We start from the raw sequence: 19,454 nt of genomic DNA on the forward strand, positions 1-19,454 counted from the left end.
ATGGACATCATGGGATTAGCTTCACACAGGGCACATATCCCATATAGAAAAGACCACAGAAAAGAGCCCCAAATTATTCTGTAAGAGCTGTTCACATATCTCTACATTTATATAAACCTCATAGTGATCTAGCATGATTTTTTCATGCCCAAATTTAAAAACTGACCCATAATTCACATAACCTTCATATTAATAGAATCCCGTTCTCATGTATATTTCTTTATATCTCTTAATCATCATCGTACATATTTAAATGATAAGATCCTAAATAAATAATATCTCCATTAACAACATTCTGTTGAACTAGGGTCTCATTCATTTTCTTGTTCATTTATATTTAAAATATATCTAAACTCTGCCAATTTCCAAAATAGTCCATTTTTACTCACCAGGGCCTGCTCTATGAGAAGGCAAAAAAGAATGGCATTACCCACTTCCCTCAAGCTCTGGAACACATCTGTCTTTAGTTCTGCATACTCAATTATGTCCTTCAGTTGGTGATGGAAAAACTCCAGGATTCCTTGAGAAGAGAGATGGGGAGGGAGTGAGAGGTATCAATTAATCAGGAAGATTTATGCTGTTGGGCTCTAATATTGCTTTGTCAGTATCATAAACACTTCCTGGAATTATTAACATTGCCAAAGGAAAAATTTGTTCGCAAAACAACATTTTATGCACACTTGCCAATCCAATGTTTTGATGTTTAAATTCACATAAACGCAGTCTCAATTATGTATAAAAATAATAAAATACCAACAAGGTAAATATACTGAGTATGAATCCAGCACACATAAATATACATAGACTATTTCTAAGTAAAAAAGATTAGATATCTAAATTTAATAAGGAATATTCATGTTCCGTAAACACATGAGCAGCAGTCACATCTTCAGCCATAGTTTCTAATGCATACAGTTGCACAAAATCTTTCTTACTCAACTGGATATGTTTTCTAAATTATAAATACGGTAGTATGGAAAGTTATAATGGTACAGAGTAGTTTTGGGCCCCTTTAAGACTAACTGATTTATTTTACCATCAACCTGAACATATTTAAGTCAATTTTTTTGAAATCATTGTGGACAGTATCTGAGGGAGTGGACTGAAATCCACAAAAGCTCAAAACTTAAAGGTGCCATTGAATTACATTTATACTGAAATAGACAACCATACATTTTCAAATGCAAAAATGCAGTACATTATGGAGTGTTTTGTGAATGCTTTCATGAACTGCCTTATATACTACTCCATAGGAACTGAGAGAAATATATGGATGAAGCAGGGGCCATGTCCTGGCTCCTGAAAGTAACCACCATTGGGACAATAAGGAGTCATGTCTGAAGTTACAGACCTAGTTTGTTCAGTGTAGCTTGGCCACTTCAATCTGCCTGTACCACAAAGGGAGACGTCTGCTGCTGCACACACCAGCAATTTGCCTCCTTGTGGTGGCACCTGGTAGGCAACATTTCACTTCCTTGATTTCTGCTTCTCAGAAGTGACCAGGATCAGTTGTGTACAGGAAGTCCCTGAGTTACAAACGTCTGACTTACATACAACTCATAGGGAAGGATATTAGAGGCAAAGCTGAAGTATTTTGGCCACATCATGAGGAGTCAGGAAAGCTTGGAAAAGATCACGATGCTGGGGAAAATGGAAGGAAAAAGGAAGAGAGGCCGACCAAGGGTAAGATGGATGGACGGTATCCTTGAAGTGACTGGGTTGACCTTGAAGGAACTGGGGGCGGTGACGGCTGACAGGGAGCTCTGGCGTGGACTGGTCCATGAGGTCACGAAGAGTCTGAGATGACTAAACGACTGAGCAGCAGCAGCATAGTTAAGAATGGGGGTGAGACAAAAGGAAGTGACAGAACTCTATCCCTGGGAATGGAAATTCACTCCTGGAAGAGCTATCACAGGGAAAAGGTGTCTCCACTGAAACTTTATCATTGAGCCTTGTTTCCACAAAAAGCCAAATTTTTCAAAATCAAATTATCACAGGGTCAGAAAGTAAAGTGAAATCTTCTGAACAGGGGCACAGACCGCAAAACAAGTATCACAGGGATGTTAACCCTTCCTTATGCTATCCAAAACTATCAATCTATCTATATGACTGGAGTTACTTAAAAATGTACCTGTTCCAACTTACACACAAATTTAACTTAAGAAAAAACTGCCTGTATATTGTGGCATGGACCCTGTACTCCCGATGACACAATGACAGTGTTGGTTTCATTAAAAAGTTGCTACACACTAAGCAACTGGTTTAAAATATTCTCAGATTTTCCATTCATCTAAAATAAGACCCCCTGTATTTAAAGCCAGACTCCTGCTCCTTGTTCAGATAAATTCTGTTCAATGACTTTCTCCTGATTTGGAGAAAGGCAAGGACTAAAGAATGAGAAAATATGCGCATTTAATTGCAAAATTGGACTGAACAAATGATCTCCTATTTTGCAACTTCCTGTTAACATCTTAACAGCTTAAAATTAGAATTGAGTGATATAATAATAATAATAATTATAGTAATAAAACTTTATTTCTTGATTTCCCTCTCACCCCAGAGGCAGGGCAGTTTACATGCATATAAAAAAGCAAACAGTAAATGGCACAATTACATCATAGAATATCAAAAATGTGAAATAATATTAACAGACTTTTTACAGTAAACATTCAGATTAAAATGTAGAAATAAATTTTTAAAAATAACAATTATACCAATAAAACATGATTGCATAAAGTGTATCCCAGACCAATTAAGACAACAAACTCCAGAAAGTGTCAAGCGTCAGTTGTAATTCAATGTAGACCTTAGCAACTTTGAAGTGCAGGTTGTGTTAACCCTCCTCTCTATATGCTAAGTTACATAAATGTGTTTTAAATAGTTTTTTGAAGGAGAGGAGAGAGGGGGCCATTTTTATTTCTTTAGGGAGGGAGTTTCAGAGGCAGGGAGAGATCACGAAGAGGGCCCCCTCTCTTGTTTCCACCAACCATGCTTGTGACCGGGTGGGACTGAGAGCAGGGCCTCCTCCGCTGACCGCAGTGCACGAGGTAGTCTATATAGGGAGACGCGGTTAGACAAATAGGCTGGACCTGAACCATAGTGAGGCTCATTTTACCCATTGTTGTAACAAAAATTTAAAATTTATTTTAAGTTTTTAAAATGATGTAAATGAAACTTTCAGTTTGTTTTTTCAAAAAATAATACAGATTTTTAATAAACTGCACAATAGTGCTCTCATTGTGCACTATGACACATAAGTTTCCTGAAGAATCACTAAACATACACATGGAATCTGATATCTGTATTGGTTCACTTTCTCATCAAGAAACTCCTCCAGACATCAAATCTTATGTTAAAGCCCTAAAATGAAGCCACTTCATTTTGCCATATACAAGTCCTGAAATAAGATATTTACACATAAACAAACATCTCTTAGATGCAGAGATATGTACTGCTATGAGGAAAAAGATCAGAATTAAAAATAACCTATTCATTAAATAATAATAAATTATTTAGTGGGAGTATGGCATAGTGGACAGAGCGCGGGACTTAAACTACTGGTTTGATATTCAAATCTATGTCGAGCTGTAGTTCATTGTGAGATTTTAAATGAGCCATACCCTTTTGTTCTTTGAACCAGGATAATTGATCTAAATCACCATGGAAAAGGGATATAACGCAAGTGCCATAAATAACAAAGAATTAACATTTATAGATGAGTCATAATGCGATCCAAGTACCAACCTGGAGATCCATACTCGTGCCTTGGCAGGCGGCAGATTTTGGGCATCACCTCTATCAAGGTTTTCACATACTGAAGGATGGTCCCTTGCAACTACAAGAAGCAGTGAAAGATAAAAATCAGACGTAAGAAACAGCCCTAAAGTTGAATGTTTCTTTATAAGGAGGTCAGCTCTGAGTACACAAGTTTTGGACAGTTTTAATAGTCAGCCAAAATGTTTGGCTTCCAGAAACTTTGATTCTCCTTTTCCTAAGCAGAAAACAGTCTTATTTCTGATGATATGCTGAATTATGGAAATATTAAAGATTCTGTGGCTCCCCATCTTCATTCTGAGTACAAAGTTTGGGTACAAGAAATCAGAGGCTAGTTCACATCATACTGTCATTTAAAATATATCTCATTTTATACTCTGGTTTCTCTTCAGGTCGTATAAATCGTATATGAGTGTTTCCTAATCTGAGCATCCAGAAAAGCTCATATGGGGGCTTCAGGCTGAATCTCTGATGTCATATGGAAACTATCTGAAGTTATGTGGTCATCTAGGGCTTCACAGCAGCTTCTAAACATCACCAGGAATAATTTGCTTGATGAAACAGATGTCTGTCACTCACAGTGGGCATATTTACAGATTTCTAGAAATTACCACTTTCACTTTGTGATGTACTTTGCTGATGTGAGCCACCTAAGAATATTAAAATTAAGTATGAACAAATATAGAACAAATATAGTAAAATACTTCCACAGTAGTCCAACATGTAGGTATATCCAAAATAGATGTATTTTTTAAAAAACTGATAAGCAAATCCCACCCTGTACCATGAACAGCTCACAAAAAACACCACCACATATTCAAAAATGGTTGTCGATTTAACTTTTGTTTAAGGAGATAAACAACTTAATCCTAAACAAATCTTTGTGTGCATGTTTGTGCCTAATTTCAAGGCAAATTGCTTGAATATATATATATATATTTAAATCCAAAAGGCAAATCTTGATTTTGCCATTGAACATAAGGGATATCTTTTATTGCATATAATGGGACTTCAGCACCCATGGATTTTGGTATCCATGAGAGAAAGGGGATCCTAGAATTAACCCCGGTGGATACCAAGGGACCACAGTATAAACAAAATCAGATTTTGAAATGTTATGGATACAAATAAACACTCTTCTAACTTTCTTAGAAAGCATATGCTAAATACATGCACAAAAATAATATACTTTTAATACATTATGTCCCAACCAGAGCGGTCTGACTTTCTGGCCTGAGCCTCATGCGTAAGTTCAAATCCCACCCTTACCAGGCTCTTGACAATTTTGAGCAACTCCTCCATAACCACAGCAATACCCTGGTATCCAAGGAGGCGGCAGATTGTCTTGAAGTGAGGAGGCCCCACAAAGTTCCGATACGAACTATAGATGTGGCTGTAGGCAATGTTGAGTGGCTGGGGAAGGAAACAGGAACAAGACCGTTACTAGAAGCAAAGCATAGTCAGTAAATTATCACCAGGGGCCCTTGAGGATGGGACGAAGTGGCTCCACCAAGCCTGAAGGAAAGCCCAGGGCCTGGCTTCATTTTGTCCTGTGCCTTTCCCTGAGGTTTAAAAAGACAATTAATAAACAAACTGTGAATCCTGGTGATATAATGGATTGTTGACTTGAGATAACAGTTGGGATTTGGATGGACTTAGCCTGTGGGCTAGCAGCTCTCCATCCCTGTTTCAAAAGTAAGAGTGAAAAGAATTGCAATCTACAGTTGTGGAATTGAAGAATAAACATGGTATCCTATTTCAAAATGGAACTTTGGCAGTCCAAGGTATTTGTAGACCTCTTCTCTAGTACCATATTTCAAATGAGTTGATATAAATTATCTGTGTTTTTAACTGAAAAACTTTTAAATATATTTGAACCTTTTAATTATTATTATTTATTGTTTTAAATTTATTTTTATAGTAAACAATCCCAGGATCTTCGAATATAGGGTACACTATAAAAATGAATAACTGAAATAAACATGTGCCTGATACTGTATATTATGTATATGCATATTAAAACATCTGTATATCCCATCACTAATAACGGGATAAGAGAACATTTTTTTCCCTCATGTCAGGAGCAACTTGAGTTGCTTCTGGAGTGCGAGAATTGGCTGTCTGCAAGGACGTTGCCCAGGGGACACCCGGATGTTTTGATGTTTTTACCATCCTTGTGGGAGGCTTCTCTCATGTACCCGCATCGAGCTGGAGCTGATAGAGGGAGCTCATCCGTGCTCTCCCCGGGTGGGATTCGAACCTGGCAGCTTTCAGGTCAGCAACCCAACCTTCAAGTCATGAGGCTTTAGTCCACTACGCCATCGGGGCTCCATAAGAGAACTGAGATGACAGGTACAATGAGGGAAACTGTAAAGCACTATTGGAATGAAACACTCATCGGGAGCAAAGTGATATTATGCAAACCACCTACAGTATTTTCTGTTACAAGTAATATAAAAACTGCCCAAATGGGCATCCTTTTGAAAACTGCTTCATTTTACACTGAGATATATTAATGTCAGAGAATTCAAATTCTTTTACTGAAAAGTATTAAACAAGTTAGTAAAGGGCAGACAGTGCTGTAAAACAAAATTAATGACTATCATGCTTTCAGCTTCCTCTGTACATTAATGATGGCTTGCAGGCAGGCAGATCTAACCGATTTCAATATTATGATCCAAATAGCCATATTTCATCCAATAATCTTTTCCGACAGAGGCAGAACAAAATTCAAATCAATAAATCTGACAGTGACATTTATTCACAATAGAGTATTTTAAATCACACATGAGTTCATAATGGCTGCAGCTGGCATGTCAGGCTGCAATCCTATGGGAACTTATAGAGTACATCGAATTTTCCTCTAAGGTCTGTGTGCAATCGTGAGTTCTAGCAGCAAAGAGAGCCTCTATATACACAAGTTACATAAGGATAGAAACACATCCCAGAGCTTTTGTCAAATCCAAAGACACTGAGGCAACATTGGACCAGCATATGTGATTCCCCACTCCTCTCAATAAATAAAAAAGTTCTTTTACTAGAAACAAATACACATATACATAAATAAAATAAAGATACATGAGGTTGAATTATCAGCTATTTCTTAAATTCTAGAATTGACCCTGCATTCATAGAAGCATCTTCTGTAAGCACAGGTGGATGAGGGACAATCCCTCATCTGTTCTCAGTAACACTTTCTACTGTACTCCTTGAAAGGGTTTGAGAACTCTCAGGGCATGTTTTTTATATATTTTTAACAAGACTGCAAGGGACAAGGAAGAAAAATTCTGATGTTACTGCAACAGATTTAGGTCATTAAATGAAAGCCCCCCTGCTCAATTTATATTGCTTTCTCTCATTTGTTTTCGATCCGTATAATCTGTGATGTATGAGATCCCACCACATGTTCTACTTTCCTAAATAAATTCCCTCCAAAATGAACAGGAAATATCCTTCTTGACTAACCTTGGATCCATAAAGATAATACGGCTGAACATTGGCTGGTTTATCTCTCTGGGGTTCTTGGGTGAATGGAATGGCTGTCCGCACAAATCTAGTGTTTAGGAAAATGAAAGGAAAATGGATTTATCATAAGCTTATTTGAAGCAGTTGTGTCCAATTTTCTGAATCAAAACTCTGTACAAAATAAATGATCACCCACCTCCCAAATTGAAGTTCCCCACTGTATTCATCTACCAAGATTGCTGGATAGCTATATGTTTGATTTTGCTTGATGTAATGACAATATCTAGTCACTATTCAGATTGCTATTATTTTTACTAGGCTGTCCAAAATTAGGTACATTTTCTCATAGCTCATCTTTTTATCCATCATTTATTCCATAAATTCTTTGTAATATAGTAGCACAAACATTTTGGTTGATATTATTCAGTCTACCTAATATTAAACTACTTGGAAAGGTCAATATTATGTTGTCCTCCTCAACTACTCCACATGCCACACCATCTCATCACAACCAACCTTTCCAGTTATATTTTAGTTAAAATACATTTCTGATCTAAAACCAAGGCTGCCCCATTCGTGGTACGTTCAAAAATATATCTAAAGTTACTGTAACACATATTCTGCTTAATCAATTTATGCAATTCAACTTAGTTTCCACATGGATGGATACAGAGCAAAAATGTGACTCAAATCTAATCTTCAAAGATAGCAACAAAGCACTCAATGTTGAGATTTCCTTACCTGTTAGTAGACCCATTGTAGCAGTAATTAGGTAAGAAGTCAAAATTCAGCTCCCAGAAGACATGCAGTGTGATGCGTCCATAAGGAGCTGAGACATTATGATTGGCCTCTCGAAACATGGCATCAAAACTATCCAAGGTCATGTGTTTGCACAGTAGTCTATGTGTCAGGCGATTTATCTCCAAAAGCCACTCCAGCTCCTGTATCCAGAGAAAGAAGCAGCAAAAAGATGTTTTGCATGATCAAGTTCCAGCAATGAGTTATTCCAATATAAAGTAAAGCCTGTACAACATGGATATTATTTTACTATAACGTCAAGTTGGGAGGCGTATAAGGAATGGAGAGCGTATAAGGGATGGAGTATCCATGACATTTGGATACTTGCAACAGGTGAAACCTGTTGATGGGAAATGTGAGGAGAAGCACTGCTAGGTTTCATACAAGAAACTCATAAGGACAAACTGAGCTCCGTGACCCATCAGGGATCTTCTTATGCTCTTATCTTGTGAAGATACTTTCCTAAGAAGTTGCTAACTGTGAGTATACTAGTTAAGGAAGCCTTAATCAATTCCTGATTTGAACAGATGCATGGAGAAGAATAAGGCAATGTGCAAGTAATTCTTACAATCCTTATTGTTATAACATCATACTGCGAACTGGGAAGGGGGGACCTCCAATTGAGGCCCCATCTACACTGCCTTATTTAGTCAACATAATCTGTTTTGAACTGGGTTATATGGCAGTGTAGACTCCCATAATCCTGTTCAAAGCAGATTATATGGCAGTGTAGATCCAGCCTGACACATGGCTCTGAAACTACAGATAGAACTTCCTTGATCACTGGCCTGCTATCTAGCTACAATTTTCTAGCAACTGAACATACTGACTGACCTGAAAATTATCACTCTGGTGTATGAATTTGATTCCTCATTGAAAATATAAAGGCCAAGAAATCTGATCCATATTAAAACAAAATTTTAATTCAAGAATTGCATGTAAAGGTTGATGAGACCTCTCTCATCTGGAAATAAGAGTGTAAAATGTGGACAATAACCAAGATACAGAGGATTATCAACACAATCTCATGACTGTTGTCTGTAATGCATACATGAGCAGAACTGAATCTACCACAAATAAAGATATTAATAACTGTATAATTTAACTAACAGTGTGGCTGAAGATAACAGAATATGCAGTCAGTCAGAGATGCATCAGAAATGGAACATCTGTGTAATAAGAAGGAATGACAACTTTAGTCCCTGATCAAGTTTGCCCAGCCCTAATTTATTGATTAGGTTTTCTCATAGCTCATCTTTACCCCCAATTCTGTCCCTATAGTCTGCGTTTTGCACAAGTCCTTGCCCTGCCCTCTCAAATTTGATCATGCCCAACATGTCCTGGTTTACTGGTTGTTGATGTTGGTTGATGTATTTTATGATAGTTTTACTCCGCTGTTTTTATTTTAATTAGATTGTTAATGTGTTACTTCTTTTTAAAAGTGTTTTAGTCTGTAATCTTTGTTTATGCTGGGCATGGTCCCCAGACTCCCTTCGGGGAGATGGTGGCAGGAAATAAAAATAAAGTTATTGTTATTGTTACTACTGCTACTACTACTACTACTACTACTTGACATTCTGTTTACTTTCATCTGGACAATGCTTACCACGATGGAGGTCAGATCTTCACTCTCAAAGCGACTAATTGCCTGGTCTAATGATTTGTACATCGCAGCTGAGATCCGCTGGGTGATAAGCCTGTTTAGGTCAATTGACCTTCCTAGTAGCTGTTAGGAGACAGAAAATAAGAGGACAATTAAAAGTAGGAGCATATTTGGGACAAAATGTAGATAAAGAACAAAACCGGAACCACAATGCATTGTTTAGTGTGTCTTTACTAAAATTGAGATAAGGAATTTGGCCTATTCAATTTCGTGAAATGAGCAGATCCAGACTTGCAGACTAATACATGCTGCCTTGCTCTTTGATGTGAAGGGTAGATAAAAGTGCAGTTATGTGCACACAATGGTTGTAAGGAAGTACTCACTGGACTATATGAAAGCAAGACAAAACAAGTGACACAGATGGGGTGTGGGGATGAGAAGAGCATGCTATTAACAGAAATGAAGAGAACATGGATGAGAAAAATGCCAACTATACTTGCTGACCCCGCTACTGTCTATTATTTTGCTTAAGTTAGACTATATGCTTCATACCACATATAGACATATTTATTACTGATCTGCTCATTCCAAGATGTGCTATAAGAAATTATAAAGACATGCAGCTATGTACACCCTTCTGCAAGACAGAGTGGCATGCACACTCACAATACCATACACACATGCATACTTAAGGATGTAAAATGAATGTGTAAATCCATCATTGCTTCCTGGAAAAAATAAAAGATTGGGAATTTTGTTGGGACTGACTGTGTCATACCTGGACATGCCTCTGTTTGAGTAATGTTTCATATCGGTTGGAAGGTGGGTAAGGGATAATTACTCCGTAATTTTTACATTCAGCCCGGAATCGTTTATCCAATAAGACACTGCAATTGGAAAATGTTTGTCAATATTTATACTTGGTTGCATATTACAGGGTTAATTCACTTGATTAATTAGATTATACCTAGAAAGAAATCTATGGAGCAAGTACAGCTACCATCATCCCTGTTCATTGATCACGGTCACTGAATTCATCTTGGACCTCCAATCCAAAATATCTATAGGAGAGATTCGGATACTGCAGCCTGCAGGCCACATGCAGTCCCTAGACCTCTTCCCCAATGAGCTCTGAAGCCCAAATTCTCCCAAAGCTGCCCTCCAATTTTTAAAACAATTTTCAGCACAATTTGTATACAATTTTGCCTCCCATATCAAGCAGAAAGCTTCCTCCAAGCGTGGGGAAATATATACAAATATTCCCCTCCCACAAACATCCTGAACTCCATAGGCAAGCTAGAATATTGCTTTCTGCCAGCATTTTGAGGGAGACTGCAAGCAAAGTGGAATTTTTTGAACCTGCTATTAGTGTGTGGCCTGTATGGCAAGGAGGCTGAATAGTCCCTGGGTGCCATACATTTGCCCATCCTTGATCTAGAGTGAACTAGGCTAGGAAACACTGTAAAGGTCTTATTTCCAGTTATTAATATCAACTAATGAAGACCTAGTGAGTCAATGAAATTTACTTTTATATTGACTCCTTGTTCACCAACTGATTCAAGTAGTCAACTCTGCTTGGGACTACCAACAACATGTAGACTGGTCTATTTTTTTAGAGCTTTCTATCTTGTATCATTAATTAAAAAATTGATTCCTTCTTTTTGCTGTAGCTAAAGCATTGGGTTTTATGCTATTACTTTGAAGCTAACACTGACATTCATAATTCTGTTTTTCAGAAAAACTGGTCTATTGGTAAAAATTGGAATTTTACATATGCACTCCAGACTCTACCCATATTCCCCCCATATAACCTTCTCATATTAGCATAGGAATTACACAAAGGCTGGATCTACATAATTGTATCATGTCATGTACATGTCATGTCATATCATGTACTACAGTACAAATCAAACTGCATTATAAGGTAGTGTAAATCCTGCCCTCGATACAGGTGCAGTCCTCAGATCTGCACCAGCTGCAATTGTGGTGCCTGCATTGTGAGACAAAAATACACAATATTGGAGAAGAGAAGGCCAAATAGTTTGCAGCATATTAATTCTTCCTCATGAAACATGAGAATCAGATCTCAAATCCTTGCCACTCAATTTCACAATGCAATGCTAAAACATGGCACCTGGAGAACAGAAATGTCAATAATTCATTATAAGTGCTAATGATCCTCAGATACAGAAGTAATCAACCCTTACAGAAATGCAGGTCACCTGATGTAACAAAGTCCTGAGCTGGACCAAAATAAACATGTTTTAGTATGAGGGGGAAATCAATGGAAGTGCCATACCTGCCAGCCATAGCTTTATAGTAAGCAAATATTTGGTCTGCCAGTTTATACACAAACTGATCAAAACACAGGTTAACCTAGTGGAAGGAAGAAAATAATAATTAAAAAACAAATATGGATAATTGTGAATAAGCTTTTTATGAAATAAAAAGAAATCATCAGTGAAAGAATGGAAAAGAAACTCACTTCTGCTTCAATTTCATCATAGAGAAACTGCTTTTTAAATTTGGTCAGAGCATAATATGCGCTATCATTGTAGAGATCCAATGGATAGAGCACATACCTGCAAAAAAGGGATACCCATGAATAGAATCATAGAACCACAGAATTAAAAGAGACCACATTGGCCATCTAGTCCAACCCCCTTGTATGCAGGAAAAGCATAATCAAATGCCAACTTCAAAACCAGGTGGACCAGGTATGCCCATTTTTCAACTTGTTGTTGTGCGCCTTCAAATAATTTCTGAGTTATGACAACCCAAAGTTAAACTTATGAGGTTTTCTTGGCAAGATTTGTTCAGAAGAGGTTTGCCTTTGCCCTTCTCAAGGCTGACAGAATATGACTTGCCTTAGGTCACCTAATAGATTTTCATCCTTTGAGCAAAGATTTTAACCCTGATCTCCAGATTCCTAGCCCAATACCCAAACTACTACACCTTGTTAACTGTCAGTTCTGTACTACATTTTTTTTTTAAAAAAATGCATAAACTGGTATTGTTAGTGAATAGGCTGGCAACGGCAGGTAGCTTTTGGTGAAAGGAATGGTCTCTGCAGGTTCTGACCTCTGGATGGAGAAGAAGTCTACTCTTGGGACTGACCTAGGGTTTGGCTCTCACTTATATTGTCCTGAGATCTGGGGATGTGTGACCCTGGTTTACCATGCACTAAACGGCTGACTAGCAAGCAACCCAACTACTGAATTGCCTTTGGGATTCAGGTATTTCAGTCAGGAAGGCTGAGAAGATAGCCTAGAGTTGGGCACCTGTTCTCATCTGAACCTGCATTGGATTGATTCCTTCTCTGGCTACTTACCATGTTCAATTCTAACTTAAATAGGTTTTAGGTCAAAGAAAGAGGCCCTTACTCATCCCATTCCTATATCTAGACACTAGTCTTCATTATTCCAAGTCAGAAGAGCTGAAACTCAAAGTGCATATTCAAAGGAGAAAAAATAATCTTTTAGCTCTTACTCCATCATGGAAGGTTCTTTGGTTTCCAGGATGTGGTCTGTTAGAATCCAAGGCATAGACATCTCAATAGGAAACTGAATTCGACGACCCATGGTCAATTCCAGAAAAAATTCTCGGAACCAAAGCTGTGACAGATCGCAGCACTGTTGGAGGGCCTCTGAAAACACAATGTTCCCCACCACCAAGCACAAGAAAGGTTTAATGCTAAAGAAGTATGTTGTACAGACTGACAATTCTGCAATCTAATTGTTTAAAAATAATTAAAAATGACAATGTAGAATAAACATTCAACATTAAAAAAAGAATACACAAAATGCTATACACTTTTTTCTGAAAAATATGTATATAGGCTTTTCTTGAACCAATATTCAATAAACCAGTTTAAATACCAGCAATTCTTCATAAAAATCAAGTTCAGACCTAAAAACAATTAAGCTATGGCAAATGACGTGGTGTGGGCTAGGAACTGCCATTCTTTTAAAAATATGATGCAAATCAACTGTGTTTTCACATGAGAATTGTCAATACTACATACCACTTATATTGAGAAGATGTGTAAAGAAAAAGGACTGTTTGTGGAACTCTTCAATCGCCAGCACTATCGGTCCATCAAGACTGCTCCTGAGTGTCTTCTTTGAGCCACTCTTATCTGCAATGAGGGATTCCAGCATAGTTCTCACCATGTAAAGCTGTAAGCAGACATTAAATGTTGTTACTACAATCTTTACAAATGCATCATTCTCTGTGGGAAAATCCAATTATTGAGAGGGAAACATATACCTGTGTGCTAGAAGGCCCTACAGCTCGCCGTGGAACCTTGATATCAAAACCACCTTTGGGGTCCTTTTCTCCCCTCAAGCAAGGGTCATTTGGAGGCTCGCGCCCTCCCTCCCAGTCGCAGATGGTCTTTCTAATTGCCTGAAGGACACTAAAAAGTTGAAAATAGAATTAGATAGGCATTATGCCAAGACACTTACCAAATGAAATCAGCACAATCACTTTTTCTGAAGTTTGACCTAATAAGATAACAGGACCAATATGTTGATGTTTACATTAAAGAAATGAATTAGCAGAAATTGCTAAATTGTCTACTTTGATTGGACAAAAGCTGTTAGCATCTTTTTTTAGGGTCTGGAAACCCTAACTGACTTTTTGACAAATAATGAAGGTGATCAGATGATTCTTGCTTTGCCGATTGATGTGAGTTAATTTTACAAATTAACTAACATTTTAAATTATTATGGAGGGTGAGTAGAAGACTGGGAGTTACTGTATAACCACAGAAAAGATAGGTAGAAGCTATGTTTTATTTTCTTTTAGTATTTTATTACCATTGTTTATATTGAGAAGTAGCATTTTAGTGTAACATATAATGTTTATGTTTTAACACATTGTCTTCCCCATCTCCACCCTTACCAGGGATTTTCACTTGCAGCAGCAAAACACTACACAGGGCTAATCCAGGATAATGCAGGGCAAGGCCGCCTTAACATGGCCTTGCCCTAGAGCTATGCAAAGTTGAGGAAATGTCTGGATTCTGTCACAGAATTCAGACCTTTGCCCAACTTAGGGTCTGTAGCTGTCATTCTGATCCCCTCCTCCAGTAGTCAGGCTGGTTCAATGATAACAGATGGGTTGCCTGATATGAATCCAGACCTCATGCCAAGCCAGTTATTATACATAAAGTTGTGGTCTTGATAGTCCTAAAATAATTCCTATGGGAGAATTTCACAACTAGAGCATCAGAAAATATAACCCAATTATACATTGGTGATACTAAACAAATCACTTTCCCATAATTATTTTAAAATAGAACAAAACTAAGATAAAATATTACGTTAAAATGCTTCTCAGTTTTCCACAACATATCTGAGGCAAAACATTGATAAGACCAGAGAAGGATCTCATAAAGAAAAAAACACCTGGGAACCATATGTAAGTTGCAGAGAATTCCCTGGAAGGAGAGCAGATTATATTTATTATAGTTAAGTATATTGAACATGTATTTTTTTTAAAAATGTTGAATTTTTATGGAGATACTTAATGCTTTGCATATGCACTCTTCTGTATCTATGTTCTAATGCTTTGCCCAAAGTAGCACATGATAAATTGCATATTGACAATGAGATGTTTGCATAAATATCATCATCATTATAGGCGATCACTCGTGGTCAAGTATGATTGTCTTTCAAGGGTAGAGTTTTGGCAATGGGTCCATAAGTGACTGGAGAAATCTATTCTCAAGAATGTAAAATGCAATGCTGGTAGACAGCAAAAGAGATTTTAAAGATGGGCTTAAAGTTAACCTTAAAAATAAAGGCCATGAACTGGGAAGCATTGGCACTTGAGCATTCTAATTGGAGATCAGTTGTTACCAACAGTGCTGTAAATTTTGAAAAGGCATGAATAGAGGATGAAAGAAACATGCCAAGAAGAAGACGCACCAAGCAAACCCTTGTCAGGACTGCCTTTCACCTGGAAATTATGTCCACTGCGAAAGCCTATGCGGACCCAGAATCGGTCTCTACAGCTACTTATGGCTCCACTGTCAAAACTCTACTCTTGGAAGATAATCATACTCAGCCACAAGAGATCGCCTATGACGTAGGAAAGTTTTGCTTATCGAAGTCATGTCTCACCTGATGAGAACATTCTTCTTCTTCCTCACAGCTTGCCTCAGTGGCTCTCTAAGTGTCACCTGAGCAAAATCCTGCAGAGCAGCATAGATTGTGTTCCTGATGGCCTGATTGAAGACACTTTCCATGCGACCCATAAGTACTTGGAGACCTTTTATCATAGCAATCACCTGAAAAATTAAAAACAAAATGGTAACATTATGTAATTTTTCCTTTTGTAGTAAATAAAGCACAGAAAGCTTTTGGTACTCACTGGAGTTTGATTCCAGGAACCACCCATGGATATTAAAATCCATGGATGCTCAAGTCCTGTTTTATATAACGGCATGGAAAAAACAATGTCCCTTATTTAAAATGGCAAAATCAAGCTTTGGTTTTTTGGAATTTTGTTTCAGGGAGGATACTTTCAAGCTGTGGTTGAATCCATTTTTGCAGAAGGTGTGCATATGCTAACTGTACGAACTTTCCATTCACGTAGGTAATTTGCTTTACAATTTGATCGTTTAATTGTACTTGATAAACTTTGTTATAAATATGTTATTCCATTCTGGGAGGAAAATCTTAGTCCATTCTTAAAGTAATTTTAATATTGTTTGATAAACATTTTCCCAATCTTCATATTTGTGCAAATACACAGCAGTTTTTCTGCCAAAACTGAATCATGCTGTAATATGAAGAGACTGTCTCAATTTTCTTAAATGGATACTCCAATCATCTTTCAAATGAAAGAATGTTTTAAACAACAAGCCAAAATAGCCACTCACCTCAACAAAGGCAAATTTTTCTTCACTGGTATAATTATACCGCGTAGCTCTCTCATATTCTTCAGCAGTGCCTGGGCAATCTTTGTTACAAAACTTATCGGTAGGATGGACCAGTTTCCAGGAATACTGAGCAAAGAAAATAAAAGCAGAAACAATTTAGCTAGACTGTTGTTATTTTGGGAAAACTGTTTGAATCATTTCAAGATCACGCAATCTTTCCACTATATACAAAACCTCTACTTTCCTAATGCTATGGTATGTGGCCTGTGAGCAATATTTAGATGTGTTTTTCTCATCAAAAGAACGACCCTAAGTATCATTTTGGGGAGAAATGTGGATTATAAACAAAAAAAGAAACCAACAGCCCTTATGACAAACCACCACACCTAATGATAAAGCACATCTAAGACCAGGGGTCCTCAAACTTTTAAAGCAGAGGGCCCGTCCACAATCCTTCAGACTGTTGAGGGGCCGAATTATCATTTGGGGGGGGAAAAACGAACAAATTCCTATGCACATTGCACATGTCTTATTTGTAGTGCAAAACAACAATAACAGTGAAAGAACAATACAATATTTAAAAATGAAAACAATTTTAACCAACATAAACCTATCAGGATTTCTATGGGAAGTGTGGGCCTGCTTCTGGCCAATGAGATAGTCAGGTTAATTAGGATTGTTGTTGTTGTGTGTCTTCAAGTCATTTCAGACTTTGGGCGAGCCTAAGTCCAAAATTATTTACTTATTCATTTACTACATTTTTATCCCACCCTTCTCACCCCAAAGGGAACTCAGAGCAGCTGTACGTACATACAATATATTATATTATTAGCATAGCACAATATTAGCATTATACTATATTGAACTATACCACTATACTGTACTATTATATGTAATATATAACATATAATTAATATTATTATATGATATTATTGTTAGTATTATATTGTATAAAATGATAATATTATTATCAATATTATATGTATACTAGCTGTGCCCAGCCACGTGTTGCTGTGGCGAAGTCTGGTGGTATGGGAAATAAAGTATTGAGGAACTGGTGGTAGTTAAGGTAAAGAGTAAAGGTTTTACCTTACATTAAGTCCATTATAAATGGGTAATATAGCTGTGTGGAAGGGCCTTGAGTCTACACTGCCATATAATCCCGTTAAAATCAGATAATCTGTATTTTATAGGCAGTGTGGAAGAGGCCTAAGTGAGACCTAACTCTGCCTGTCCCCTGGGCTGAGTGGGTTGCTAGGAGACCAAGTGGGCAGAGCTTAGCCTTCTAACTGGCAGCAATTGGATAAAAACAATTATTCCTCTCCCTCTAATTAGGATTTTATTTTTATTTTCTTTTTGTTGTATGAATGTAGAGGCATGGATGAGGGGTTGTGCTGCCAAGTTTAGTGTTTCTGGGATGTGTAGTTTTGTTGTTTTGTCCTAGGCCGAAATTTCATTACCCTTTTCTATATATAGATACAATATATTATATTATTAAAACTGATATAAAAATATATTATAAATGAGGGCGGGGGCCAGGTAAATTACCTTGGAGGGCTGCATCCGGCCCCCGGGCCTTAGTTTGGGGACCCCTGTCTAAGACTATGGTCTCGGCCAATACCTACCACTTCCATAACATGGGCACTCCACTTAGACAAAAGCTGAAGTCCTCGTAAAGCCAGGTCAAAAAGCTCTCTGTATTCTTCATCTGATTTCTGGCTGTCCAAGCCTGAGCCAGTCACAACCTGAAAGGGGAAGACAGACAGCTATCCTTCTGAAGGACACATTCTGAAGGACAATAAGTGCACCGGCAAAGCAAGAGCACCACAACGCTTTAAAACTATTTCAGAAAAATGTTGGAAGGAATGTCAAAAGTTTTGAGGTGTTTGTGTATGACAGAGGAGTTTCAAGACAGTGTATTCACAGAAATTAACAATATAATGGGGGGAAAAACAATTTTCAACACTTACCATCTGTCACATGAGATGCAGTACCTATTTTTGTGGTATGTCAATCATCCCAGTCTTAAGCTCAATTGTTACTAGGTTTGCTTAAACTGTTTAGCTTATGTTCATTGTACTGGAAGTTTATTTGTATAAACATTAAAAATAAGATGTTGGGTAAAACTGTGGAATGCAAACAGTGGAAGCAATGGAATATAAAATAGAAGGAAACAGAGGAACTGAGTGGAAGCAATGGAATATACATTGCTTTGAATGCAAGAAGTCCCTGATTGAAACTCAGGCATTTCTATAAAAAAAGACCGCAAGGATGCTAAAAAAAGATCAGGTTCTGACACAGTACTTGGAGAACCACCACCAGTAAAGGTAAACAAAACTGGGCAAACCAATTTTCATTTACTGTAACAGCAGCTGTAATTATCCACAGATTACTTCTGAGAGGGAGATTACCAGCACTTTAATGAAAGAGGCCCAAGATGCTATGTTTGTTTGCCTATAGATTTCATTGCCAATATGGTGCATACGCACACACATTTTCCTCTTTCATCTTCTGGACTGTGCCAGGAAGAGCTTCCTCTCCTTTTCATGAATTCTCACCTCACTGTTACTGTAGCGAGCAAGTTCAGAGATAAAACGGATGTGATCATCTCGGATCTGTACCATCTGTTCACAAATGTTGTACTGGGGACTGATGCTGCTCTGAGTGCATGTCCACCTGGGCAAAAAAACCAATGCTTTTAAGTTAATTCTCATAACAGAGTAACAACAGTTGCTACTTCAAACACTTTGCTTTACTTCCGCCATTCCACAAAAATGATGCTATACCCAGTGTGCTTTTGCTTGCTATTGGACTTAATTACAGAATGTGCTGAACCTTGTTGATAAAGGCAGGTCCAACTCATATAACATTATATAGAAGCTATTTACTATGGACATTCCTTAACTTGCATAACATCTTTATAGA

General features: G+C 37.5%; 1 protein-coding gene across 3 annotated transcripts in view; it reads right to left on the reverse strand.

The window, feature by feature from the left end:
* Positions 1–19,454, reverse strand: part of cyfip2 (cytoplasmic FMR1 interacting protein 2) — a 78,876-nt gene that overhangs the window by 26,550 nt on the left and 32,872 nt on the right. For all 3 annotated transcript variants that reach the window (XM_016995081.2, XM_008114795.3, XM_003223460.4), the window contains exons 11-26: positions 19,088–19,205; positions 18,155–18,274; positions 16,530–16,655; positions 15,769–15,935; positions 13,910–14,057; positions 13,665–13,818; positions 13,130–13,286; positions 12,126–12,222; positions 11,940–12,016; positions 10,419–10,527; positions 9,644–9,763; positions 7,981–8,180; positions 7,240–7,327; positions 5,044–5,187; positions 3,745–3,835; positions 390–520 (exon numbers count right to left, since the gene is read on the reverse strand). In XM_016995081.2, coding sequence (XP_016850570.1) covers positions 390–520; positions 3,745–3,835; positions 5,044–5,187; positions 7,240–7,327; positions 7,981–8,180; positions 9,644–9,763; positions 10,419–10,527; positions 11,940–12,016; positions 12,126–12,222; positions 13,130–13,286; positions 13,665–13,818; positions 13,910–14,057; positions 15,769–15,935; positions 16,530–16,655; positions 18,155–18,274; positions 19,088–19,205 — 2,047 coding nt within the window. The remainder of the gene's footprint in view (positions 1–389; positions 521–3,744; positions 3,836–5,043; positions 5,188–7,239; positions 7,328–7,980; positions 8,181–9,643; positions 9,764–10,418; positions 10,528–11,939; positions 12,017–12,125; positions 12,223–13,129; positions 13,287–13,664; positions 13,819–13,909; positions 14,058–15,768; positions 15,936–16,529; positions 16,656–18,154; positions 18,275–19,087; positions 19,206–19,454) is intronic.

The sequence above is a fragment of the Anolis carolinensis genome, chromosome 2, assembly GCF_035594765.1.
Source record: "Anolis carolinensis isolate JA03-04 chromosome 2, rAnoCar3.1.pri, whole genome shotgun sequence".
In the NCBI taxonomy this organism is placed as follows: domain Eukaryota; kingdom Metazoa; phylum Chordata; class Lepidosauria; order Squamata; family Dactyloidae; genus Anolis; species Anolis carolinensis.